General features: G+C 42.6%; 1 protein-coding gene across 1 annotated transcript; it reads left to right on the top strand.

The window, feature by feature from the left end:
* Positions 1-22712, top strand: LOC141133933 (carboxypeptidase A2-like). Its single transcript, XM_073623548.1, has 9 exons — positions 1-60; positions 1621-1731; positions 1982-2071; positions 2351-2449; positions 2773-2883; positions 15152-15233; positions 16385-16584; positions 20403-20487; positions 22525-22712. The coding sequence occupies exons 1-9, from the start codon at positions 1-3 to the stop codon at positions 22710-22712; spliced, it is 1026 nt and encodes a 341-aa protein (XP_073479649.1).
* The last annotated feature ends 4987 nt before the right edge of the window (positions 22713-27699 follow it).

Below are 27699 nucleotides of genomic sequence, written 5' to 3'. Positions count from 1 at the left end.
ATGAAAACTAGCGAAGAGTACAGTCAGGGAGACAAAGGAGTGGAGTTTTTTGAAGAGGAGGTGTGCACTGTATCAAGGGGAGCAAAGAGGTCCAGGAGTAGAAGTGCAGAATAGTGTCCATTGGTTTTAGCCATTGGTAGATCATTTGTGAGTTTTAGGAGAACAGTTTCTGTGGAGTGTTGTTGCAGACTGAAAGGGAATTAAGAAAGTTATTTTCAGTGAGATAGTCATAGTTGATTGTAGACTAGGCGCTCAAGGACTTTGGAACAAAAGGGGAGCAAGATGATGGGGTGTAGGCTGTTGGGATTGATCGGGTTCAGTGAGGGCTATTTAAGTATGGGGATGACTAGTGTGTGTTTTAGAGAGTTGGGGGTTCCACATGTAAATATCTAAACAAAGTGCCCAAACGAATAGCTGAATGTTTCATAGTAGAATTTCTCCACATGACTTTTTGAATTCAAACACTTGATATAGTTTACCAATTTAGCCACATTTGCTTAACATTCACATGTTTCCTGAATGTAAGATAAGCTTTGTAAAATGATGTATGGTTGTTTTTTTTTTTTTCATGACTAGGTTCTAGTTTTTAGTCCTTTAACTGGTTTTGCTTGTGTTTAAATAGTATTTCTTAGTTTAAATATACACGTCAGATGAAGTAATAAGCCATGCATTAGTGGCCTTGAGATAAGTGAACCATCTGTAGCTTATCATTCTGACGTATTGCTTTCCATCTAAATTCACATAAATACTCCTCGCTGACTCTGCAGCATTCTCAACTTCCACCATGAAACTTCTTCTGCTCTTCACTTCCCTTGTGGCAGGCATTCTATCTAAGAAAACATTTATAGGGTAAGTATGCTAAATGGCAGAGTGCTTAATTCACTTCCCAAGCAGATGTTCAAAAATGTTAGCATTTTTGTGTAGTTTAATAGATATAGGTAGGTACTAGATTTATTTTTTTTTTACTTTATAATGTTATTCGTGGAACTATCAAGAGATTTACAAAGTTGTATTAAGGCATCAGTGTTCAATATTGTAAACAATAACACATGTTCTATAGTATAGCCTAATATAAACATATATTATACCTGTCTTATAACAGAACATCAATAGCAATTTTTTTTTTGTTATTAACGACCAGCTTACACCAACATGATCAGATGTAGTGATCAGGTTTTCTTCTGCAATGATAGTATTCTCCCATCAATTGGTTAACACCAAACACCAAAAAGATAAATTACAGTATGATCGTGCAATACTGTTTATGAAAATTAATCCCTAAAAGTATCTCATTATAAAATGCTCTTACATTAAAACGTGCCCAAATCGGCACCAGCTTGATCAGCTTGTTTAGTAACCTCTGGCAATCAAAATACTACTACAGAGTACTGTCTGCCCCGCCGTTACCTCCTGGAGCTAGGCATGTGTTCCACAAAGCCCAGATGTGATGTCACTGGTTATCCACGGCAACAGGCAGCAACCCGACCTCTATTCATTTCGCCAGATAGGCGTCATCTGGAAGAGATTTTGAGCATGGATTTTGCTTTGCTTTTTTTTTTTTTGACTCATGATTACTGGATTTGCCTTTTCTAGTTATTGATTGGTACATATTTCTTGTAGCAAGTGATCAACATAGAGAAAGAAGGAATGGAAAGCAATGAAAGAAAAGAACGCAACTCCGGCTCATTTGACTTTGGCGCTTATCACACCTTGGATAATGTAAGAAATCAAATCTATTTCACAAACTAGAAAAATCTATGGAATGGGACACATAAAAAAAAAATATTGATCAATTCCCTACATTTTGGCTTGAGATATACTTTCAGTCACTTAACTTTCGAAAATAATATGTATATATATATATATGTGCAGCTGTGATGAAAATTAAACGTAATATTAAATTTGTTAATTATATGAAGCAATGTATTTTTTTCGGTAATCTCTTTTTTGTCTTCTTTATTTTAGATAAACTATGCCAGGCATTGACCTAATTATATCAGATTACAGATCAATTGTCAGCAAACAACAGATTGGTAACTCATATGAAGGGCGTCCCCTTAATGTTCTTAAGGTGATTCTATTATTATGCTTGAGATACAGTATGGAGTAGATAATAATTATATATTTATATATTAGATAATTATATATTTTTAAATTGATTTTAAATTGACTGTTTACAGCTGTAGTTGACATAAGCTGTGTGTAGTACATGTTTAATAGCAAAGCACATAAGTTACATTTTTTAGGAAAGGAAAATATATTTGAGCACTAAAAAAAGTGAAATATGCATTACATGACCTCATTGATAGGTTGTAAAAAAAATATTCAAATGCATAAATTCTGCTTACAGTTCAGCACTGGAGCCGGCCACCCTGGCATTTGGATAGATGCTGGTATTCATGCACGTGAGTGGGTTACTCAAGCTACTGCCCTGTGGACCACGCGTAAGGTAACTACAATCTACACAATGGAGGGTAACAAATATTGTTGTGCTTCCCATAATCCAATAACAGTGAGAACCCTTACTATGACATAGGTATAAAGAATTGTATAGGTTAATTTATATGTTATTTGTTAAACTTTCCAATTTTGTAACCTTTGTAAACCTCTTAATACCTCAACCAACTGGTAAAAGATGGGAGAATGATGTTAAGCAAATCGAAATACTTAAAAAAACAGAATGCAAAGGCCCCAAATAGTAACTCTCTTCCAATACCCCCCTGTTTTAAAGGTACATTTATTTACAGCAAAATCTGATTTGTATTTTTAAAGCTTGCTTCTGACTATGGAAAGGACGCATCTGTTACCTCTTTGTTGGATAATTATGATGTCTTCCTTATGGTCGTCACCAATCCTGATGGATATGTCTACTCTCACACAACAGTAAGTTATGTTAAGTATTATTAAGTAAGCCTTAATGATATGTCCTTTGTGGTACAAAGATCAATTCAACATAGTAATAACAAATTCAGTCTATTGCTAAGTATTTCAAAGGTGATATGAGAAGAAAGCATAAAATAATACTTTGTAAATTGCTGTGATAGTACAAACATACATGTAGAATTCTTCAGTGAAATAAATTGAGATTACTTTCCCTAGTTGCCTCTCTAAAGGAACTGGATTTATAGCAGGAATGAATGTTGGAAAATAACAAGGGGAGCATTTCTAAGTATATTGGTATTGCAGATTAGTTTGGTTGGGTAGGAGGATCTTCTATTGGTTGAACATTATTGATTTATGTCATTTTCAACCTAACTACATAACCATGTAATTATTTTCTATAGCTGTATTAAAAATAAACCTTTACTTAAAGGTAAAATATAATGGTTGTTTTTTTTAGTTTATAGAGTTATATGTACAGTATGTTTCAGTTACAGAGCTTTGTAAACAGGGCTCGACTCCCATGATTCCATAATTTATTCCCTGTGCTTGTTCTATAAATCTAACTGTTACTGGCCACCACAATTATTTTTCTTGATTTCTTTTAGTGTTTCTTAAAGCCAGAAAGTTGCCATTTGAAATGCCTTTAGTTTTTGGCCATGTCTGTGATCTGTTTTTTTTCTACAACAATAAACAACTGAAGGAACATCCTCAGGGACTGGTGATTCCATAATTTTTGCCAGGGGTTGTATAAAACCAGGTTAGTAGGTCAGAAAACTACAAGTGACCTGGAACATCTTTGGGTTTCATGGTTAAAAAGACAATCAGGGCAAAAAGGCTATCCTCACTCACTGTGTAAGCTCTGCAATCCACTGGCGTTTAGACAGAGGGATGATTTCACACTTGCCTCTCCCCATACTTTACAGTGTTCAGTCATGGTGACTGACTGCTCAAGCCTGAGAACTGTCACACAGGTGCTCACTCTACAGCCCCCCCCCCATTGCTCTCCAATTCCCCCCTGCTCTCCATTTCCCCCTGCTCGCCAGCCCTCCCCCAGTGCTCTCAAGTCCCCCCCAAGTACTCTCCAATCCCCCCCCAGTGCTCTCCAATTCCCCCCAGTGCTCTCCAGCCCCCTGGTGCTATTCATTCCCCCTCCCAGTGCTCTCCAGTTCCCTGCAGTTCTATCCAGTCCCCCCTCAGTGCTCTCTAGTTCCCCCTTCAGTTCTCTATAGTTCCCCCTCCAGTGCTCTCTAGTTCCCCCCCCAGTGCTCCTCAGTTCCCTCCAGTGCTCTCCAATCCCAGCCCCAGTGCTATCAAGTACCCCCCAGCCACAGTGCTAAGCAGTCCCCCCCAGCCCCAGTGCTATCCAGTCCTCCCCAGCCCCAGTGCTCTCCAGGCCCCCAGCCCCAGTGCTCTCCAGCCCCCTAGCCCCAGTGATATCCAGTCCCCCAGCCCCAGTGCTATCCAGTCCCCCAGCTCCAGTGTTATCCAGCCCCCCCAGTGCTCTCCAGTTCCCCCCCAGTTCCCTCCCAGTGCTCTCCAGTCCCCCCCCAGTGCTCTCCAGTTTCCCTGTGCTATCTAGTCCCCCCGTGCTATCCAGTCTCTGACCATCTCCTGCGTCATGTCCTCAGTCTCCAACCATCTCCTGTGTCATGTCCTCAGTCTCTGACCATCTCCTGTATCATGTCCTCAGTCTCTGACCATCTCCTGTATCATGTCCTCAGTCTCTGACCATCTCCTGTATTATGTCCTCAGTCTCTGACCATCTCCTGTATTATGTCTGCAGTGTCTGACCATCTCCTGTATCATGTCCTCAGTCTCTGACCAACTCCTGTATTATGTCCTCAGTCTCTAACCATCTCCTGTATCATGTCTGCAGTCTCTGACCACCTCCTGTATCATGCCCTCAATCTCTGACCATCTCCTATATCATGTCTTCAGTCTCTGACCATCTCCTGTATCATGTCCTCAGTCTCTGACCATCTCTTGTATCATCTTGGCAGTCTCTAACCATCTCTTGTATCATGTCTGCAGTCTTTGACCATCCCTTGTATCATGTCCACAATCTCTGACCATTTCCTGTATCATGTCTGCAGTCTCTGACCATCTCCTGTATTATGTCTGCAGTCTCTGACCATCTCTTGTATCATGTCTGCAGTCTCTGGCCATCTCTTGTATCATGTCTGCAGTCTCTGACCGTCTTCTGTATCATGTCTGCAGTCTCTGACCATCTCTTGTATCATGTCCTCAGTCTCTGACCATCTCCTGTATAATGTCCTCAGTCTCTAACTATCTCCTGTATCATGTCTGCAGTCTCTGACCATCTCCTGTATCATGTCCTCAGTCTCTGACATCTCTTGTATCATGTCCTCAGTCTCTGACCATCTCTTGTATCATGTCCTCAGTCTCTGGCATTCTCTTGTATCATGTCTGCAGTCTCTGACCATCTCTTGTATCGTGTCTGCAGCCTCTGACCATCTCTTGTATCATGTCCTCAGTCTCTGACCTTCTTCTGTACCGTGTCTGCAGTCTCTGACCGTCTCTTGTATCATATCCACAATCTCTGACCATCTCTTATATCATGTCTGCAATCTCTGACCATCTCCTGTATCATGTCTGCAGTCTCTGACCATCTCTTGTATCATGTCTGCAGTCTCTGACCCTCTCCTGTATCATGTCTGCGGTCTCTGACCATTTCCTGTATAATGTCCTCAGTCTCTGACCATCTCCTGTATCATGTCCTCAGTCTCTAACCATCTCCTTTATCATGTCTGCAGTCTCTGACCATCTCCTGTATCATGTCTGCAGTCTCTGACCATCTCTTGTATCATGTCTGCAGTCTCTGACCCTCTCCTGTATCATGTCTGCTGTCTCTGACCATCTCCTGTATCATGTCTGCTGTCTCTGACCATCTCCTGTATTTTGTCCTCAGTCTCTGACCATCTCCTGTCTTATGTCCTCAGTCTCTGACCATCTCCTGTCTTATGTCCTCAGTCTCTGACCATCTCTTGTATCATGTTTGCAGTCTCTAACCGTCTTCTGTATTATGTCTGCAGCCTCTAACCACCTCTTGTATCATGTCCTCAGTCTCTGACCTTCTCCTGTACCGTGTCTGCAGTCTTTTCAATCCTTTATTTTTTTTGATGAAAGATTACATACATTATTCACATCAATCATTCATATTATTTAATAATACAAAAACATATAGAATAAAATGTGTAGTTTGTACAAACCCATTCTTTTGTTTCTACCCTCATTCCATACAAGATTGTATTTCTGCTACTAATTCATTACTCCATTTTCTATATATCGTTCCTCCCTTCCTCCCCTCCCCTCCCTGTACCCCCCCCCCCCCCTCCCTCCACCACAACAAACCATTCCCATTACCTTTAGTATTTCATTCATCACATTCACAATTGCTACTAACTTCCCCCCTATCCAATGTTCTTGATTATCTAATTATATTATCATTACTTTTACAGGCCATCCTTCTGTCCCTCTCTCCCTTCTCCCCTTCCCTTCCCACTTCTTTCTCTTCTTCCTTTCCCTCATCTGTCTCTATCTCCCTTTTCCTCTCTACTCTTCCCCCCTGTCTCTACATCTGAAGCCTCTCTACTATCAATTGGTGGGGGGCCAGATCCACATCCCCCAACCATGACTGCCATATCTTATCAAATTTACCCCTATCACTTCTGCTGCTATACGCCAATCGTTCTCTAGGAAGCAGCGGGTTGACGTACGCAATCCATTGCTTCACTGTAGGCACCGTTGGGGCCATCCAATACCTTGCAATAAGTTTTCTGGCAAGGTACATCAATCTAGTTAACATAAAGTACTTTCCTCCCGGGAACATTTTTGCATTTATGGCTCCAAGCAAGTATACCGTCGGGTTTAGGGGGATGGGGACCTGCGCCAACCTCGAAATGCACTGGGAGACCTCATCCCAGTACCTATACAGCTTTGGGCACCTCCAAATTAGATGGATGAAGTCCCCTCTGTGTACTCTACACTTAGGGCACAGCGGGGAGTCTCCTTGTCCCCATTTATAGAGCTGTACTGATGTTCTGTAGGCCCTATGAAGAATAAATAATTGTGACAGCCTTTGGGTTGCGGAAAGCGACACCACCGGAATAGCCTCAAGCGCCATTTCCCACTGTTTTTCTTCTATCTCTCCTATATCCTCTACCCATTTATTTCGGCACTTTAACAAAGTATGATCCTGAACCGACCTCAGCAACTCCCTGTATATTTTTTATATTAACCCTTTCCTTGTGTCTGCCAAAAAAACCTCACTCAGGAGTAATACTGTTGGTACTGTCTGAGAATGTGTTATTTGTTGTGCCCGTAACGCATGGCGAAGTTGGAGATATTGATAAAAACCCTTCGGGTTCAGATGAAATTCCCTGCATAGTTGTTCATATGTCTTCAACACCTCTCCCTCGTATAATTGTGGGAAGAACTGGATCCCCTTTTCTTTCCAGTGTGTAAACCCTTGTAGTTCCTTTATCTCGGGGTATCTACTATTGTGCCAGATCGGTGTGAATGGGAGCACGCCTGTTATTTTTAGCGCTTTCCGAACCTCTCCCCATACCCTTTTAAAGAGAGTACTTATAGGTTCTACCCCCTTCATACTTGGCAAATCCATTTCCAAGTGTGAGGCCGCTTCTAGCATGGGTTCCGATATGGTCACCAATTTATATGTAGGGTCCTCATTCCCCTTCTGGCCCCACCCTGCCATTTGTTGTAGCTGTGATGCCAAAAAGTACAGCTTTGAATTGGGTATTGCCAGCCCTCCTCTATCCTTTTCATATTGCAATGTTTCCAGGCTAATCCTGGGTGCCTTTTTTTTCCATATCAGTTCCCTCCTTAGTGTATCAACTCGCTTAAACCACTTTTTTGATATCCATATCGGTGAATTATGAAAAACGTACAGTTGCTGTGGTGCCCACACCATTTTTATTAAGTTTGCTCGTCCTATAACTGATAGGGGAAGCCTACACCAGCTATTGCTTTTTTCCTTCTGTCTACAGAGCAATGGCTCCAAGTTCAACCGAAGATACTCAGCCGGCTTCGAGGACACCATTACTCCCAGATACTTGAAGCTATTAACTATTGCTATTTGTTCCGCTCCCACCGGTCCCTCGACTGGTCTATGGGCATTAGAGTTGATTTTGACCAGTTAATAGCAAAGCCTGAAAAACTGCCATATTCTCCCACTATCTCCATCACTGCCTGCAGAGATGAGGTCATGTCACCTAAATATATAAGTGCATCATCTGCATACAAGGATATTTTTTCTTCTCTCTGATATCTACGGAACCCCACCACCTCTGTTGAAATCCGGATCATTATAGCTAGAGGCTCTATTGCCAAGGCAAACAGTAATGGAGATAGAGGGCAACCCTGTCTAGTCCCTCTATACAATTCAAATGGAGGCGAAAGGTTATTATTAATGCGTATTCTGGCTCTGGGTTTAAAATAAAGTATCTCTACCCAAGATACAAACTTACTTCCCAAACCAAATCTTTTCAATATTTCCATGAGGTAGGGCCACTCCACACTATCAAACGCTTTTGAGGCGTCCAGTGACAGAATGGCCCTACCCCCCAGATTATCCACTGGCATCTGTAGGTTCATATAAAGTCTCCTTATGTTATCTGACGTAGAGCGGGTGGGTATAAAGCCAGACTGATCACAATGGACCAGCTTGCCAATCACTTGAGATAACCTCTTAGCCAAAACACTGGCAAACAATTTAACATCCGCATTTAATAGCGAAATTGGGCGATATGAATCCAATAGGAGTTTGTCTTTTCCAGGCTTTAAAATTACTGTTATTATTGCCTCTTGCATGCTATCTGGTAAGTGACCCACTTCCTCAGCCTCCATTATGGCCTGCAGTAATGATGGTAAAAGGTCTTCCCTATAGTGGGAGTAAACCTCTGCCGGAATCCCGTCTGGGCCTGGTGATTTATGGTGTTTTGTCCCCTCCAGGGCTTCTCTTAATTCCGCTAATGAGATTGGACGGTTTAACCTTTCCCTGTCCGCCTCCAATAACTCCGGGAGCGGACAGGTTTGTAAGAACTGTAGCAAATCAGATGGAATATAACTAGTTTTACTAGAGTACAAATCCCTGTAAAACTGCTGAAAGCTGTTTAAAATGTCTGAGCTAAGGGTCTGCCTCTCCCCAGATTTAGCCCTCACGGCCAAGATATTAGTAGAGTCTCGTTGTTCGCTGGCTATAAGGGCTAAAAGGCGGCCAGTGCTTTCCCCTTCTTCAAAATAACTTTGTTGCTGAAAGTATCTTCTCTTCTCTGCTGCCGATAACCAAACCAAGTTATATACCACTTGTGCCTCCTTCCAGGATTCTTGATTGGATTTTAATGGGTCTCTTATTAAGGCCTGTTCCCTTTCTTTCAGTTCTTCCCGTACCCTGTTCTCCCATTCCCTGGAACGTGTTTTTATTCCCGCAATTTCTTTAATGAGACATCCCCTCAAGAATGCCTTGAGTGTATCCCATACTACCACAGCACTAGCAGATCCCCTATTAAATTGCAGGAACTCCCGTAGTGCCTCTCTTGTTCTATCTACCAGCGGAAACAAAGTTAACCAGTAGGGGTTCACCTTCCATAATGGGCGCCCCAGCATTCCAGTGGTGTCTAACCGCACCCAAAATGGGGAATGGTCGGATAGTAGACGTGGCTCATATGCTGAGTCCTCTACTAGCTGCAAGAGTGCCTCATTTCCTAAGCCCAGGTCAATATGGGAAAAACCATCATGTGTTGCAGAGTAGCATGAGTAGCATCTATCCTTTTCATGTCTCTCTCTCCACACATCCTGGAGTCCTATTTCCGAAAGCAGGGCAGCAAAAGCCGTCCTGCCAACTGTCTGTCTCATAATTCTAGGTGTCAAAGACATTCTATCCTGGGAATTATCTAAGATGTTATTATAATCCCCCAGTGCTAACACCGGGACATCCGGGTGTAGGGTTATAAATTGTGATAGACACCCAAGTGGAACTGGTGAGAATGGTGGGGGTATGTATATAGATGCGATTATGCACATTAGTCCGTTAATTTTACATAACAAAAAAACAAATTTTCCCTCCTTGTCCACCCTCTGTTCTATGCATTCAAAGGAGACATCCGAGGAGACCACTATACTAACACCCCTTGAGTATGAGGTGTGCATGGAATGGAACTGTGTCGGGTATCTCCTTGAACGCAATAAATGAACAGAGTCTGGACACAAATGCGTTTCTTGTAAACAGATTATCTGAGGTTTCATTTTATCGAAGTATCTAAACATTGCACTTCTCTTATCTCTGTCCCTCAGCCCTCTCACATTCCATGTCATTAGAAGTAAACCTTTTTTTTCCCCTTTTCCTTACTCATATAGGGAATCACACCAGTTCAAATAATTATAAAACCAAAAACAACAGCATAAGCAAAAAGTCAAAATACAATTATCCTTCTGAGTCTTACCTACCCCTTGGGCCCCCTCAATGTATAATACATATCTATCAGCCTTCCTCCTAATCCCCCCACCATCAGTGGTGAAGCGTAAAAAACATTTGTGGATAAACTTATATTTGTGATATTTTCCACTGTTTATTTGTGTTGTGCCTCTCCCACCCACCCCTCCCTTACCTCCCTCCCCTCTCCTCCCCCTTTCCCACCCCTTGCCCTCCTGCCTCACCCACCCTCTCTCCCACCCACCCCCTACCCTCCCTCCCTGCCCATCTGGGCCTACCCTAGGGACTATGTTCCTGACCTCCCTCTTACTCTCATTTCCCAAACTGCACCGGCATACCTTGCCTGTGCCAAACATTTCAATCCCCCCTTACCCCCGGGGTCCCTATCTCGCCCCCTCCCCCCCCTCTGACCTTATTAGTGCTATTCATGTGTTTTAATTTTTTGTACTCATAAACAAAATAGTTTGTCGTGTCGGCTCAATGTGTTCTAAAAAGTGTATATTTAACCTTTACTATTTTATAATCTGTTCCTACATCACTCCCTAATTCGTATTTTTACTTGTGATTTATTATTTACTTGTTTCTTATTTCTTAGTATGTTGCTTATTATCTCTGTTTCCCCTCTCCCTTCCCTCCTCCCTAGTACCTCAAGTGTGATAAAAAAAAAAAAAAAAAAAAGAAAAAGGAACCAAGATCTAATTAGTCTCTAGTCTCTCTTCTCCTATATTCCGTGTTGTTCTCTCATTATTCTCCAACCATTCTTCCACATTTCGAGGGGAATCAAAAAAGAGTGTCCCATTCCTTGTAGTTATTCTCATACGGGCGGGGTACAGTAATGCGTAGTCCAACTCTTTTTGCTGTAACACACGTTTAATCGGCATGTATGCCGCCCTGAGTTTTTGCAGGTCCAGAGAAAAGTCCTGATATAGTGAAATTCTTACCCCCCTATATAGGATCTCTTTCATTTCTCTCGCCTTCCGAAGCAAAGATACTTTATCTCTGAAATTGAACATTTTCATGATTATGGGTCTTGGGTACTCCTTACCCTGACGGGGTTTAGAGGGGATTCGATGGGCACGTTCAATGCCAAAGAAAAGAGAGAAAGATGTAGTCCCAAATGTCTCCTTAATCCATCTCTCCAGAAATTCTATTGGGTCAGATCCCTCGCTTCGTTCGGGCATACCTATTACTCTTATATTGTTTCTCCGGTTTCTATTTTCTAATTCATCTATTTTAGCTGACTGATTTTTTATGTATTTCTTCATATCAGTTATATCTTGTCTAAGCGGGGATAGCACATCTTCCACAGAACTTAATCTCTCCTCTAGGGCTGTTGTTCTTCCCTCCGTTTCTTTCAGTCTGCTTCCCATCACTGCCAGTTCCTCCCTTATGCTTTTTAGCTGAATATCCAAACCAGAGATTGATTCCTTACATGCAGTTATCGCATACAGGAGGTCCCTCATTGTTGGTTCTTCCACTCCCCCACTTTGGCCTCCCCCCATGTCTGCCTCAGTTATATTAGGTAGCCTTTTAAATTCTGTGTCACCACTTGTAGTATCAAGTTTTCCCGCCCCTTGGCCTTTTGTGGGCGGCACTGCGATTGGGCTTGCTACGGCCGGTATTAACCCACTGCTTTGGTTTTTCCTAACCGCCGAGGTACCTGTTTGAATTGATTGTTGGGACTTTACTGGTGATAGGGAGGTCCTAGCGAAACGCTCTAATTTTGTTGCTGCCGCTGCTGCAGCTGCTGCTGCGGCTTTCACTTGGTTTGTCTGATTTTTTGCAGAGCATGTAACCTGACCTCCTACTTGCTGTGGCTGATTTTGTAACTGGTGCTGGTTTAATTTTTCCTCTGCTGCCCGCTTTCCAGCCATACTGTTATATCATGGGGACAAAAAAGTGGGAGGAGGGAAAAAAGAAGAGAAAAAAAAAAAAAAAAACTTTTCCTTTTGTTGGTTTGCTGTCCCAGTCTGCTAATTTTACTTGAAAACAGAGTTCCACTTACAGCTGATGTTATAATAGGCAGCTTGCATGCATCCACCGTTCCACTGGTTCTATTTATGTTGTAGTCCCACTTCGGACTGGGGCTGCTATTTCCTCTATTTCAGGTACTGTCTCTTTAAGACCAATAAATATTGAGGCAACAAGTTCTATTTAACCAGGATTTCACATTGCAAGCTCAGTTAAGTTTCTTCAATCAAGAACCAGGAGTAAAAGTCATTTATAGCAAATATGGTATATGGGGGGAAAAAAAAGGGAAGTTTTCACCTATGTCTGGTGTCTTCTTAGTCGCTCTCCAGTTTCACAGAGTTACCTTGCTAGATTTATTAGCTTGCTTCGTTCACTGCTTCTGCTGTTACTGTGTTCGGCCTGCTCGTTGGCTACTGACAGCCAGGGGGGGGCTTCTCACGCCACCCCTATGGCTCCGTCCTCCTGGCTCTCTCACCGCCACACACGCTGACACCTCCGCTGCTAAAGCTGCTATAGCCGCTACCGAGGCATCTCCTCATTTGGCCGCTGGCCAGCTGGTAGGGTCTCTCACACCCCTCCTCTGCTCCGTCCACCGAGCCTGCGCCGGGATCAGGTGTGCTCAGTAGCTCTGCAGTTTAGCCGAATTCCGCTGCTTACGCCTGCCGCCGACAGACCGGTAATCTTCTCAGCCTGTAGCTTAGCTGGTCAGAGCGGAGGGAGAGGAGATCTCACACACCCTCTCACTCCCGCATCCGGTCACGCCCCAAAATGATAAGAGTCATCTTGTCATGTGTGTCTGCAGTCTTTGACCGTCTCTTGTATCATATCCACAATCTCTGACCATCTCCTGTATCATGTCTTCAGTCACTGACCATCTCCTGTATCATGTCCTCAGTCCCTAACCATCTCCTGTATCATGTCTGCAGTCTCTGACCATCTCCTGTATCATACCCTCAGTCTCTGACCATCTTCTGTATCATGTCTTCAGTCTCTGACCATCTTCTGTATCATGTCCTCAGTCTCTGACCATCTCCTGTATCATGTCCTCAGTCTCTGGCCATCTCCTGTATCATGTCCTCAGTCTCTAACCATCTATTGTATCATCTCGGCAGTCTCTAACCATCTCTTGTATCATGTCTGCAGCCTCTGACCATCCCTTGTACCATGTCCACAATCTCTGGCCATCTCCTGTATCATGTCTGCAGTCTCTGACCATCTACTGTATTATGTCTGCAGTCTCTGACCATCTCTTGTATCATGTCTGCAGTCTCTAGCCATCTCTTGTATCATGTCTGCAGTCTCTGACTGTCTCCTGTATCATGTCTGCAGTCTCTGACCACCTCTTGTATCATTTCCTCAGTCTCTGACCATCTCCTGTATAATGTCCTCAGTCTCTAACTATCTCCTGTATCACGTCTGCAGTCTCTGACCATCTCCTGTATCATGTCCTCAGTCTCTGACCATCTCTTGTATCATGTCCTAAGTCTCTGACCATCTCCTGTATCATGTCCTCAGTCTCTGACCATCTCTTGTATCATGTCTGCAGTCTCTGACCGTCTCTTATATCATGTCTGCAGCCTCTGACCATCTCTTGTATCATGTAATCAATCTCTGACCATCTCCTGTATCATGTCTTCAGTCTCGGACCATCTCCTGTATCATGTCCTCAGTCTCTAACCATCTCCTGTATCATGTCTGCAGTCTCTGACCATCTCCTGTATCATGCCCTCAGTCTCTGACCATCTCCTGTATCATGTCTTCAGTCTCTGACCATCTCCTGTATCATGTCCTCAGTCTCTGACCATCTCTTGTATCATGTCCACAATTTCTGACCATCTCCTGTATCACGTCTGCAGTCTCTGACCATCTCCTGTATTATGTCTGCAGTCTCTGACCATCTCCTGTATCATGTCTGCAGTCTCTGGCCATCTCTTGTATCATGTCTGCAGTCTCTGACCGTCTCCTGTATCATGTCTGCAGTCTCTGACCATCTCTTGTATCATGTCCTCAGTCTCTGAACAGCTCTTGTATCATGTCTGCAGTCTCTGACCATCTCTTGTATCATGTCTGCAGCCTCTGACCATCTCTTGTATCATGTCCTCAGTATCTGACCTACTCCTGTACTGTGTCTGCAGTCTCTGACTGTCTCTTGTAACATATCCACAATCTCTGACCATCTCCTGTATCATGTCTAGAGTCTCTGACCATCTCCTGTATCATGTCTGCAGTCTCTGACCATCTCTTGTATCATGCCTGCAGTCTCTGACCATCTCCTGTATCATGTCCTCAGTCTCTGACCATCTCCTGTATCATGTCCTCAGTCTCTAACCATCTCCTTTATCATGTCTGCAGTCTTTGACCATCTCCTCTATCATGTCCTCAGTCTCTGACCATCTGCAGTCTCTGACCATCTCTTGTATCATATCTGCAGTCTCTGACCATCTCTTGAGGAATGCAGATAATTCTGGGCAGGAATGGGGATACATTGTGGAGAGGGATTGATGATGCTGGGCGGGGATGGGGATGCATTGTGGAGAGAGATGGATGATGGTGAGCGGGGATGGGGATACATTGTTGAAAGGGATGCAGATTATTCTGGGTGGGGATGGGGATACATTTATTTTTTTAGTGTGTGTGGGGGGGTCTCGGGTGAGTTCCCAGACTTTTTTTCTCAGGACCTGACCCCTGTTTGTAAACAGCAGGCTTTTTACAACAGTGTGCTAAGCAACTTCAGACAGATATGTAAACGGGAAATTAGAGCTCCATATGCTGACTAAAACTAATACAACATTTTTTTTTCAGCATATTACTATTTATTATTTTTAGAACCGTATGTGGCGCAAAACTCGTTCCATCAATAAAGGCAGTGCATGTGAAGGTGTTGACCACAAAAGAAACTGGGATGCCGGTGTCTTGCCGAGAAAGTTCCCTCGGCGGATAAGGACCCCCCTGTACTGCGCAGGCGCAGCACCTGCGCAGTACAAACTACTATGAGCTGCCGAAGATAGCCGAAGCTCAAAATGTTCAATCAGCTGTACACGGCGCCTGCGCCCTAGGTCCAGGTTCAAGCCCCACCATCCAAGTGGACCTAGAGGGGGAATAAAAAAGAGCCGAGCAAAGCGAGGCCGTGCCCAAAGCATGGCGAGCGAAGCGAGCCCGCGAGGGGCCCTCTTACAGGCGCCGTGTACAGCTGATTTTCAACTATTCACCTTCGGCTATTTCCGCCGGATCCTACTGCGCAGGCGAGGGGGGTCCTTATCCGCCGAGCGGAACTTTCTCGGCAGAACACCGGCTTTGGAGGTAACTACAACTTTACAAACCATGGATTATATCCACATTTCAGTCACTATTTCCCCCTGCCACCACCCCAAAATATTAAGATGGTTTTGAAAAATTGTTATCATTGTTATCAGTCTGTTGTTTAAACTAGTGATTTTATCATGTACATTGCAGCTCAAAGAAGCTGCTCCAGGCGTTTGAGCTTTTTTGAGCTTTTTTATACTCTCATTTTTTCTGCCTGGAAACTCCCCTCCATTTTAGTCAGTGTGTCCATGCACAGTATAGCTTTTTTCAGGAGTTTACAGGCATATGCTCTTACAGGCAAAAAAGACATAGAAGTGCCCAAAAACATGCAAAAACGCATGAAAAAGCATGAAAAAGCTCAAAAAAGCTCGAAATCACACAAAAAAATAAAAATAAGAAAGGGGAGGGTTTGTGAAAAAAAAGGCTTATACTCAAAAAAGCTAAAAGAAGCTCAATAAAAATGTGCAAAAGAGCCCAGAAAAGTACAAGCTTCTTCAAGCTGAAATAAAAGCTCAAATGTCTGTAAAAGCAGCTTTTTTTTGAGCTGCGGTGTACATTAGCCAAACAGTAAGGTGTGCAATATTAATTATTATGGGATTTAGATGTAAATAAATAAATAAATACGTAAATAAATACATGTTTTCTTCAGTTAGTTACACTAAGGCCAAATGGTCTATGTGTTTGTGGTCTAGAAATTCAAACTTCATACATGCAGCAATAATGTAGAAATACCAAACTATTATTTTTTTAATGTAGGTCTAGGAGCTGATTCTGACCCCTGTTCTGAAGCATACCATGGACCCAGTGCAGAATCAGAGGTGGAGGCAAAGTCTATTGCCAACTTTATTAGGAGTCATGGCAAAATCAAAGGATTTATAACCATCCACAGCTACTCTCAGCTTCTGCTTTTCCCTTACGGATACAAGCGCACCCCTCCTGCTGACTACACTGAGCTGGTAAGTCTGTCCAAGTCTAATGCCGCGTACACACGGTCGGACTTTCTATCCTACTTGGTCCGGCACACTTTCCGACGGACTTTGTCCGCCAGGTGCGCCGGACTTTAAAACGGACGGACTTGCCCACACACACCCGGACTTTCCGGCGGGCTAAGTCCGCCCGTCTTTCCGACGGACTTTCGCCGGAGTTCCGGCGGACTTTCAGAATGAACGGACTTGCCCACACACGGACAAGTCCATTCATTTTGAACGTGACTCAGGTGCGACGGGACTAGAAAAGGATGTCAATCTTGCCGCTTTTATTGGCGAGATTGACACCTTGCGAGCCCCGTCGCGGGTCATGCCAGGCCCTTAGGTCTGGTATGGATTATAAAGGGAACCCCCTACGCCGAAAAAACGGCATGGGGTCCCCCCTAAAATCCATACCAGACCCCGATCCGAGCACGCAGCCTGGCCGGTCAGGAAAGGGGGTGGGGACGAGCGAGCGCCCCCCCCCCCCTCCTGAACCGTACCAGGCCACATTTAAAATATTTTATTAAACAGCTCCGGGGGGGATCTTCCTCCAGCTTCGGGGGTCCCTCCGCTTCATCTTCTCCCGGCGTCCGGTTGGTTCTTCTCCGCTCTCTTCTCTCCAGTTCTTCGGCCGGCTCCTCTGCTGTCTTCAGGTAGCTCTCTTGCCAGCAGAGGTCCGGACTTCTTGTCTTCTTCTCTTCTCCAGATATTGACACGACGCTCTCTCCGGCTGGACTGCTCTCCGAGGGCTGCGTTGTGACTTATATAGGCGGAGACCCCGCCCCCTTTTGATGTCACAGTCCCTGGGCATGCTGGGACTGTGACGTTTTAGGGGGCGTGGTCACTGGGTGATGTTGACCACGCCCCCTAAAACGTCACAGTCCCAGCATGCCCAGGGACTGTGACATCAAAAGGGGGCGGGGTCTCCGCCTATATAAGTCACAACGCAGCCCTCGGAGAGCAGTCCAGCCGGAGAGAGCGTCGTGTCAACATCTGGAGAAGAGAAGAAGACAAGAAGTCCGGACCTCTGCTGGCAGGAGAGCTACCTGAAGACAGCAGAGGAGCCGGCCGAAGAACTGGAGAGAAGAGAGCGGAGAAGAACCAACCGGACGCCGGGAGAAGATGAAGCGGAGGGACCCCCGAAGCCGGAGGAAGATCCCCCCGGAGCTGTTTAATAAAATATTTTAAAAACCTGTGTAGTGTGTTTTATTACTTACACTTTTTCCCTAGGTGAATGGGTAGGGGTACCATGTACCCCATACTCATTCACATAGGGTGGGGGGCCGGGATCTGGGGGCCCCCTTATTAAAGGGGGCTCCCAGATTCCGATAAGCCCCCGCCCGCAGACCCCGACAACCAACGGCCAGGGTTGTCAGGAAGAGGCCCTTGTCCTCATCAACATGGGGACAAGGTGCTTTGGGGTGGGGGGGGCCCGCAGGGCGGCCCCCCTCCCCCAAAGCACCCACCCCCCCATGTTGAGGGCATGTGGCCTGGTACGGTTCAGGAGGGGGGGGGGCGCTCGCTCGTCCCCACCCCCTTTCCTGACCGGCCAGGCTGCGTGCTCGGATCGGGGTCTGGTATGGATTTTAGGGGGGACCCCACGCCGTTTTTTCGGCGTAGGGGGTTCCCTTTATAATCCATACCAGACCTAAGGGCCTGGTATGCCCCGCGCTCGCCGCAATAGGAAAATTTGTTTTTCCTATTGCAGCGAGCGCGAGATGCAATACCCTGCCCTCGCGTCGCATCTGGTCCGTCGGACCAGCATACACACGAGCGGGCTTTCCGTCGGACCAGCACACACACGAGCGGACTTTCCGCCCGAAACTGAGTCCGGCGGAAAGATTTAAAACTTTCTTCAAATCTAGGTCCGGCGGGCTTTTGGGAAAAAGTCCGCCGGAAAAGTCCGCCGGCGCCCACACACGGGCGGATTGTCCGGCACACTCTGGTCCGCCGGACCAAGTATGCCGGAAAGTCCGACCGTGTGTACGCGGCATAAGATTCAAAACACTTAATAACATTGCACTACATACAATATTTATTCATAGTAGTCAGTCCTGTTGGTTTGCCCAATGGGATAAAATACTATACATACAGAAAGCAGTCTTTGATGACTAGAATTGTAAAATACTGTCAGATCAGCTCATCATGCCAATATTGGTGACACAACTTTCCTGTTATTTCTCATGCATTTGTTATTGCTATAGAATTAGTAAGAAAAGGTAACTTTTTCTTACAAGCTGCATTTAAAGTGATATCATGACCTCACTTCCTGTCATGACACTGGGATAGATTGGGGAAATTTCACTAATCAGAACATAGACAGAACATAGACAGACAGCAACAAAGTCCTAATAGAGCTTTTCTACTCTGTGATAAAAAAGGACTTTGCTTGGAGTTCCACTTAACTATTTAAGCCCTGGCCTTTTGATAAGTAAAAGCATTTTCCTTCTCAAAGAGTTACAGTAAGGAGTTTAGATGAGTTCACTATTTGCAGATTATCTGTTTCCTGAGGAAAAAACTAAAAGTTTTTATTTTTTATTAACCAATAACATTCACTGTAGGATACAAGTGAGATTATTGTGAATGTCACATGGCTAGATGTAAAATAGCAGTTTGATTATGGTCAATATTGAGGATATTTGCCAGCACACCATGGATCGACAAGTAGCGTCCAAACCATTTTTAATGAAGCATTACCACATCACAGAACAAGTAGTGCAACGTTTCAAAGTCACACAGGACCCCTTCATCAGGCATGTGACAGCCTGGCAAAGGAGTCCTGCGTGACTCCGAAACGTTGCACTACCTGTTCTGTGATCATGCTTCATTAAAAATCATTTGGACGCTACTTATTGATCCGTGGTGTGCTGGCAAATATCCTCATTGTGGCTTTCTGATCCAGTATCCAGCTGGTGGTTGCTGCAGCACCCAAATCTTCTAGAGCTTTATCCAGGAACGTCAGCATTGGGAATATGGAGTATTAATGATTATGGTCAATCTCACATGACTCTTACAAACTGACACAAAATCAATAAAAATAACTTTTTATGATAATATTACAGAGGACAGTGTGCCTTACTCATCAGATTATAAAAAAATTCTATGAAGAAATCTCTCTCTCTCTCTTTGGTATTAAACCCTTCGAAGACTCCTCACCTCCTGCACAATTTGAGCCTATTCTACACTATCCATCACTCTCAATCAATAGGTTAGGGCTTTTAGCTTAAGTCTTAAGTTCTCTTGCAGATTAATAACCTCTTTTAGCCTGATTCTGTTCTTTCTTTCTGGATTTTCTCAGAAACCTTTTTCAAGATGCTTTCTCCCTTTCTTTTATATGGCCAAGCATCCTGTTAGGTTTTTTTACCTCTGCTTTTTTAAGTGTCAGTTCCTCTGCTCTATATGTAACAAAAGGTTTAGAAGGAGTACTTAAAGTCCAAATTTGACATTTCTGTGGCAAAATCCTTGCTTTTATAATAGTCTTGTGAATATTATCTCTTCAGCAGTTTCACTTGTTTTTTATGAACTGAGTGGCATTGGCCATAATTAAGCTGATATTTTATATCTGTTCATGTGACAATCTTCACAATAATTATACTCATATTTAAAGTATATGTTTGTGTATGTCTATATATAGTATTTCAAACTGATGGGAGGTATACATCCACTAAATTGTTTTTAATTTCTAGTCTTCTCTAAATACAATCTGCCAGTCCTAGCTTATAAAGTGAGTGGACTGAGTAGGTATTACAGAGGTTATCTCAACCTACATACATGAATGTTAAATTAATATGTTTTACTCTTTCTAGAACACAGTTGGTAAAGCTGCTGCTAGTGCATTGGGCTCTCTCTATGGCACCCAGTACAAAGTTGGAACAATCATCTCCACTATCTGTAAGTCAAATTTCTAAAATCACTTTACCCATTTTTAGAGCTCTTCTAGGCACATGACTGAATGTATTCATTTTCTCTGGGTGTTAGTGTGTATTACAGTTACAATAAACACACCAGCATAAAGAAATGTTACTTTGGAAGAAGAACACTAAAAATATTGCATTGTAAAATTGAATTTGTTTTTTGATACTCTAAACCAGAGTTTCTCAATCAGGGTTCTATGGAACCCCAAGGTTCCTCCAGAGGTTGCTAAGTTTTGCATGAGCAATGAGCAATTCCAGCCTGTCAGATAAGTTCCCACTGACACCATTGATTTTTTTACCTATCTGTCATTCTTCCAAATGTCCACAAGGAGTATTCTTTCCACTGACCATCATGCTAATGTATCATGAGTTGTAGGTATAGTAATTTTTAGCAGGGGTTCTCTGAGACCAGAAAGTGTATATCAACACAAATCAATTTCAGCAGCAATACATATACTAAAGGTGAAAAATATATTGAAAGCCCAGTGATATCAATTTCTTCTGCGTGCATTTACTCGATGAGAAATGACAAATGCCCCAACAAGATGAAAAGCAACAAATGTCCCAATACAATGCAATATGACACCATCCACCAGTTAAGTAAATAAATATTGAAGAAACAGCCAGACACCTTGTTGTGCCCTCCACCACAAGTAAAGACGGCCTGTTACCAGATGGTATCTATCTCTTTAAAAAAGATCAACGAGCATGTAGATAACAAACTTCTAGACATACACCAGTATTCACAGCAAAAATGACCACTTGTAAACTTCTGCAATACCAAAGGTCAGCATACCAGGTCAGACAGCATTATCATTCATAGGAAGGAACAGAGGCTGCACATAGTGTAATTCCGCTATACCATCTTTATTTAAAATAAGCCAGGTACCTATTTGTTCCCCTGACATTGATGTTTGACAATGAAACGCGCTGGGAAGGGCCTGACCAGTGACCTCATTACGCCCGCTGAGTCGAAGGTGGCGATGGTTTGTCTGCTGTTTGTTTATGTACCTCTGTAAGTACCTGTGCTATTTTAAATAAAGATGTTATAACGGTTTTACACTGTGTGCAGCCTCTGTTCCTTCCCATGAATGTCTGGCCTGGTATGCCTGGTATGCTGACCTTTGGAGTCGTGGAAGTGTACAAGTGGGCACTTTTGCTGGGATTGATACTATCTGGTAAGAGGCCGTCTTTACCTTTGGTGGAGGGCACAACAAGGTGTCTGGCCTATTCTTCAAGATTAATTCACTTCACCAATGGATGATGTCATATTCCATTGTATTGGGACATTTGTTGCTTTTCATCTTGTTGGGACATTTGTCGTTTTTCATTGAGTAAATGCATGCTGAAGAAATTGATTTCACTGGACTTTGAACATATTTTTAACCTTTAGCATAGGTATTGCTGTTAAAATTGATTTGTGTTGATGCACACTTATTATATGTGTATTATAGATTATTTTGACATCTGGTATTCAGGTGGTCATGCACACATATTTATACACACAATATTTTTTTATATATAAGTGTTCCTCTGTGTTGAAAAGGTTGAGAAAGGCTGCTCTAAACTGTTGTAGTGGCAGCTTTAAGTTGGCCATATATTATACAATTTTCTTTTACAACTTCTGTACAATCTCCTTTAGATTTAACTTCAAACTATGTAGTGCAAAGGCCTGCCTGATTGGATACAAATTAAAAGTGCTGTTAGGTTTGACCTCCTATTATATGGTTTTTGGTAAATCTAAAGGAAAATTGTACAAGAAAATTGTATAATGTATGGCCAGCCTTAGTTTTTGCAGTTTTTTAGGCCAAGTACATTTTCTGTAAGTAAAATACCTCTCAGAAATCCAGTGTGCTTGTAACTTCCTGTGAACTGAATTGATATCTCAAACAAAGTTATCAGCTTTCTCAGCTATCCTGTGTTAACAAAAAAACAACTCTCCTATTTTGTATTGTACTATTGAGTGTTGAGTGTAACAAAACTAATTTTGTTCTGATAATTATTTTTTCTGCAGATCAAGCTAGTGGAGGAAGTATTGATTGGCGCTATGATATTGGAATTAAGTATTCATTTGCCTTTGAGTTGAGAGATCAAAGACAGTATGGCTTCTTGTTTCCAGCTTCTCAGATCATACCAACTGCACAGGAGACCTATCTGGCTCTTGAAAAGATTCTGGAGCATATTCGTGATAACCCTTATTAAACAAGGCAAAATTGTACGAGGTGTTTAGACAGTATGCATACTATGTAAATAAATTAAAACATGGACTGCAATGTAAAACCCCTTTGGATGTTCATGGAAAATTTCTGATGTTGAATTTTCCCTACTTATAGCTCTAGGAAGATATTAAAAAACACCAACAAATGCAATACATTTTCAATGCAACTGTTATAAATGCTTGGGTTAGACTTGATTTTACCTTCTCCTTTACAGCAGCACTGTAATAGGAAGGAATAGGAATAGGAAGTATTTTGTCCCAATCAGGTGTCTTGCATTCTAATAAAGTTCCTAGCATAGCTGACACCTGAGGAAAATTTTTTAATGCCCATTCCCTATACTCCTCCATGCATCAAGTTAACTGAATGTTTAATCATGTTGGAAAAAAAAACACATTGTAGAATTTGATCAGCATTGAAACAGGGAAAACAATGGCATAACATTCATATAAAAAAAGGGTTTAATAGCAGTTCATATGGTAAAACGAACATAATAATTATATGCCTTCATAATGAGAAGTCTACAGGGGGCCACACTAAATTTTTTGTTATTATACAATGCTATAGACATTTTCTAATACAGTTATACCTTTACAGGCACCATAACTATTTACTTAGTTTCAGAAATGATCTTTCTTATCATTTTTACATAGTTATAAAGTTCTTTCACTTGACCATGTATCTCTCCTTCCTGATAGTGGGGGGGTTACAGGACACTGTGCAGACACACAGCATGTCTGTATTCTATAGACTGTTCAGCCTGAGGCAACATGCAGGCTGTGGTTTAGCAGGGGTGTATTCAAGAGGTAGACTCTGATTGGAAGAAGGTATGACCCAGAGGCAGTCTGTGATTCGTCAGGGGGAGTGGTGGCTAAACAAACTTCCCAGCACAGCCATGCCGTGTGTCAGCACAGGTCCTGTACAGTTATGAAGCCTGTATGGACAGACCATAATTCATGTGCAACTAAAAAAACGAATCTTTTTTTGGATAGTGACAATAGAAATAGCATAAAGGTTTTCCACACAGATAAAAAGTCTGTTTGGACAGGCCACAATGTCTTAGTGCAGGCATTTAGCATCAGGAAAAAAATTGTCTCTCTTCTTTGGACACTGACAATGGAAAAAGCATACAGGTTTGCACCACCAGCTAGAAAGCCTTTTTAACCACTTTAGTCCTCAGCCCAGTTTTAAAGCTGTACTGGGATAGCGGCTATTTGTCCCAGTGCTGTTTTAAAATGGCAGCGGGGATCTGCAGCTCCTGTGGGTCCCAGCAGGCATAAGTGAAGACTTCGTCCAGACAGGTGCAGAGACCATCCCATGTGTGCAGCCTCCCTTTGTTTTTGCTCCTGCATTTGCCACAAGCTGGGTGCGGGCAGCCTTCAAAGATGGCTGCAGGGGCAGCGGCTGCTTGGACACAACTGCATGTCCAAATTTGACATGGCGGCAGGTGTAGGTGCACCCGAAATACCCAATGTCTGTGTCCGCTGCAGGTGCAAAATCAAAGACTGCTCACAGGAGGGGTCTCCTGCCCATCTAAATGAAGCCTAAGTTGTAACAATGATGATGGGTGATCTGGATGACATTTGTGTTTACTGCACAAGCATAAAATGCTTTTGTAAGCAAACATAAGGTCATTTAAATCTTTAATGATTGCATACATGTAAAAAAAAAAGTAGTCAGGTTAAATTGTGCCCTCATCAACCCAACTTAATGTTATCCTAATATTATACTTACTGTTTACGTAAACCATTTTTTTCCCTCCACACGCAACGCAATGTAGCATCAAAAGGGAACACAGCTCTTTTAGGATGGGTTCACACCATTGCAAATTGGATGCGGGTTACCCGCATCCAAGTCATAATAGCAGAAGATTTTGACTGGCTCTCTATGAAGCCAGTTCACATATCTCGACTGTGGCTCCGGTGTGAATTTTCACAGGAGCCCTGTGTGTCTGTTGGTCCATTTCAGGTCAGAATTCAGCCAAAAATTCAGGCTGAAATCAGACCTGAAACGGTGAATGGAGACGCACCAGATTCCTGCTGGGAGCCGCATCAGTATTAGGTGTGAACCCAGCCTTAAAGTAAGACATGTACACTTGCTTTGAGCTTATTCTGCTATGGTACATAATATTCACACTAATGTGATATTATTTTAATTAACAGACTTTGCTGACTATGTTTTAGAGCAAGTTTATAAGGGTGCGCAACTTACGTTGCATTGGGAAAATTACAGAAAAAAATTTTTTTTACATTTTTTTAAATGTCTTTTTCAATTTTTTTTTTTATTTTCAATAAATGCTAAGGAATTAAACATATATATCCAAATTTGTCAAGCTGGTTTGTAAGTCCTTTTTTTCATCAATCAATGATAGCAGTTGAGCAACATTGATTGATGAAAAAAAGGTTTCCCTTTTTTAGGGAGTGCTCAAATATATTCGGAATTCTTGTTTTCTAGTTTACAGATTTTATAGAGTATCCTTGTGTATGGGAGAGGTAGCTGAACAAATTGTTGGATGCAGTTTTTACTATGCCTTCCATGTATTTGTAAAATCCATCACTGAATTAATGCTTTTGTTAAAATGTTTGTATTTAAATGTTTTCCTAATTATGCTGCAAATTGCATTCTGAAATATTTTGGGGTTCAAAGCTCAAGTTATACCCCTTGCCAAAAACTTTACTTTTCTAAATAGAGTAATTTGGTTGTAGTTTCTGAAGTCCTGCCAGTCCTGAGCCACTGAAAATGCAGTTTAGTGCCAAAAATCGGACATGTTCGTTTTCAGCCATTGACAGTAGAATGCCCTTCCTTGTTTCTGGGCCCTGCTATGTTCACACCATGTGACTAAGACATACTTAGACCCCTTTCAAACTGGGGCGCTTTACAGGTGCTATAGCGCTAAAAATAGCGCCTGCAAAGCACTTGTAAAGCGCCTCTCCTGTCACTCCAATGTGAAAGCCTGAGGGCTTTCACACTGGAGCAGTGCACTGGCAGGATGTAAAAAAAAGTCCTGCAAGCAGCTTCTTTGAGGTGCTTTAGGAGCGGTGCGTCCCTGTCCATTGAAATCAATGGACAGTGGCGCCAAAGCACTTTTAACCCTTTTTCGGCCACTAGCGGGGGTTAAAAGCTCCCCGCTAGCGGCCAAAAAGCACTGCTAAAACAACGGTAAAGCGCCGCTAAAAATAGCGGCGCTTTACCGCCGACGCCTGGGCGCTGTGAGTGTGAAAGGGCTCCTATGCGATGCTCTCATGTATAGGAGTAGCGGTATAAAGCATTTTAAAACATCATTACCTACTTACAGTATATACAGTGCATTGAAAGAGTATTCATACCCCTTGACATTTTCCACATTTTGTCATGTTACAACCAAAAACGTAAATGTATTTTATTGTGATTTTATGTGATAGACCAATACAGAGTGGCACATAATTGTGAAGTAGAAGGAAAATGATAAATGGTTTTCAAAATTTTTTACAAATAAATATCTGAAAAGTGTGGCGTGCATTTGTATTCAGCCCCCTATACTCTAATACCCCTAACTAAAATCTAGTGGAACCAATTGCATAAAAAAGTCACCTAATTAGTAAATAGAGTCCACCTGTGTGTAATTTAATCTCAGTATAAATACAGCTGTTTTATGAACCCCTCAGAGGTTTGTTAGAGAACCTTAGTGAACAAACAGCATCATGAAGGCCAAGGAACACACCAGACAGGTCAGGGATAATGTTGTGGAGAAGATTAAAGCAGGGTTAGGTTATAAAAAAAAAAATATCCCAAGCTTTGAACATCTCACGGAGCACTGTTCAATCCATCAGGTTGAAAAAAGACACAAGTCTATCCAGTTCAACCAAATAAAAATAATAATAATACAATCCCATATAAACAATCCTTCACCCACAGTTGATCCAGAGGAAGGCAAAAAACCCCAGCAAAGCATGCTCCAATTTGCTACAGCAGGGGAAAAATTCCTTCCTCGTCCCCCTAGAGGCAATCGGATTTTCCCTGGTACCCAGGTATATTATGTATATTTAGGAAAGAATCTAGGCCTTTTTTAAAGCAATCTACTGAGCTGGCCAGAACCACCTCTGGAGGGAGTCTATTCCACATTTTCACAGCTCTTACTGTGAAGAAACCTTTCCGTATTTGGAGATTAAATCTTTTTTCCTCTAGACATAAAGAGTGTCCTTTGCGATGACCTTAAAGTGAATAACTCAACAGCAAGTTCGCTATATGGACCCCTTATGTATTTGTACATATTGATCATATCCCCACTTAATCTCCTCTTCTCAAGAGGGAATAGATTCTGTTCCACTAATCTTTCCTCATAGCTGAGTTTGTTCTGTCTCAAGGAGCAGACAGCTAAACCTTCTCATCTCAATAACTGTAGATACCATATTTCTTTGATCTCAGTTTTATTAGAACAAGCCAGGTGAAACTACAAAGTAACAGAAATAGACCTCAATAAGTATAATATTGCATACAATACAGCATACAGTGCATAAACAACGATATACAGTACAAGATGAGATAATAAGAACTTAAATACATGACTTGCTTCTTGCAATGTGTTGAAAAAAATGGTGGATGGTTGACTTCCTGTCTACCTAGAATTCCCTGCTTGCTGACAACTTCCTCAACTACGCATACAAATAAACAGATAAACAGAGCTGCAGCAATACCAAAAAGGAACGCTAGATGGAGCCTGCACACCACATATGATTGTCTTAAGTAAATTACACATTTTGCATGTAAATTTAACAACACAGGTACAAATAACCAGTATAAAACATCAGCAAGACATCTGGTGGACAGAACAGAGTTCCTCCATGCCTCTTATCAGTTTGGTTGCCCTTCTCTGCACTTTCTTAATTTCCCCAATATCCTTTTTGAGAACTGATGACCAAAACTGAACTGCATATTCCAGATGAGGTCATACCTCTCTTAATGCAAGAAAGGACTTTGCTCGCTTTGGAAACCGC

The sequence above is a fragment of the Aquarana catesbeiana genome, linkage group LG03 (assembly GCF_042186555.1).
Source record: "Aquarana catesbeiana isolate 2022-GZ linkage group LG03, ASM4218655v1, whole genome shotgun sequence".
Lineage (NCBI taxonomy): Eukaryota > Metazoa > Chordata > Amphibia > Anura > Ranidae > Aquarana > Aquarana catesbeiana.
The sequence above is the reverse complement of the archived record's forward strand: the minus strand, read 5'-3'. Positions and strand labels throughout refer to the sequence as shown.

Coding starts and splice junctions, on each gene's coding strand:
- LOC141133933 (XM_073623548.1), top strand. CDS start 1: ATGAAAACTAGCGAAGAGTACAGTCAGGGAGACAAAGGAGTGGAGTTT. Junction 2,072..2,350: donor GTCCCCTTAATGTTCTTAAG/GTGATTCTATTA, acceptor TTCTGCTTACAG/TTCAGCACTGGAGCCGGCCA. Junction 16,585..20,402: donor CTGCTGACTACACTGAGCTG/GTAAGTCTGTCC, acceptor TACTCTTTCTAG/AACACAGTTGGTAAAGCTGC.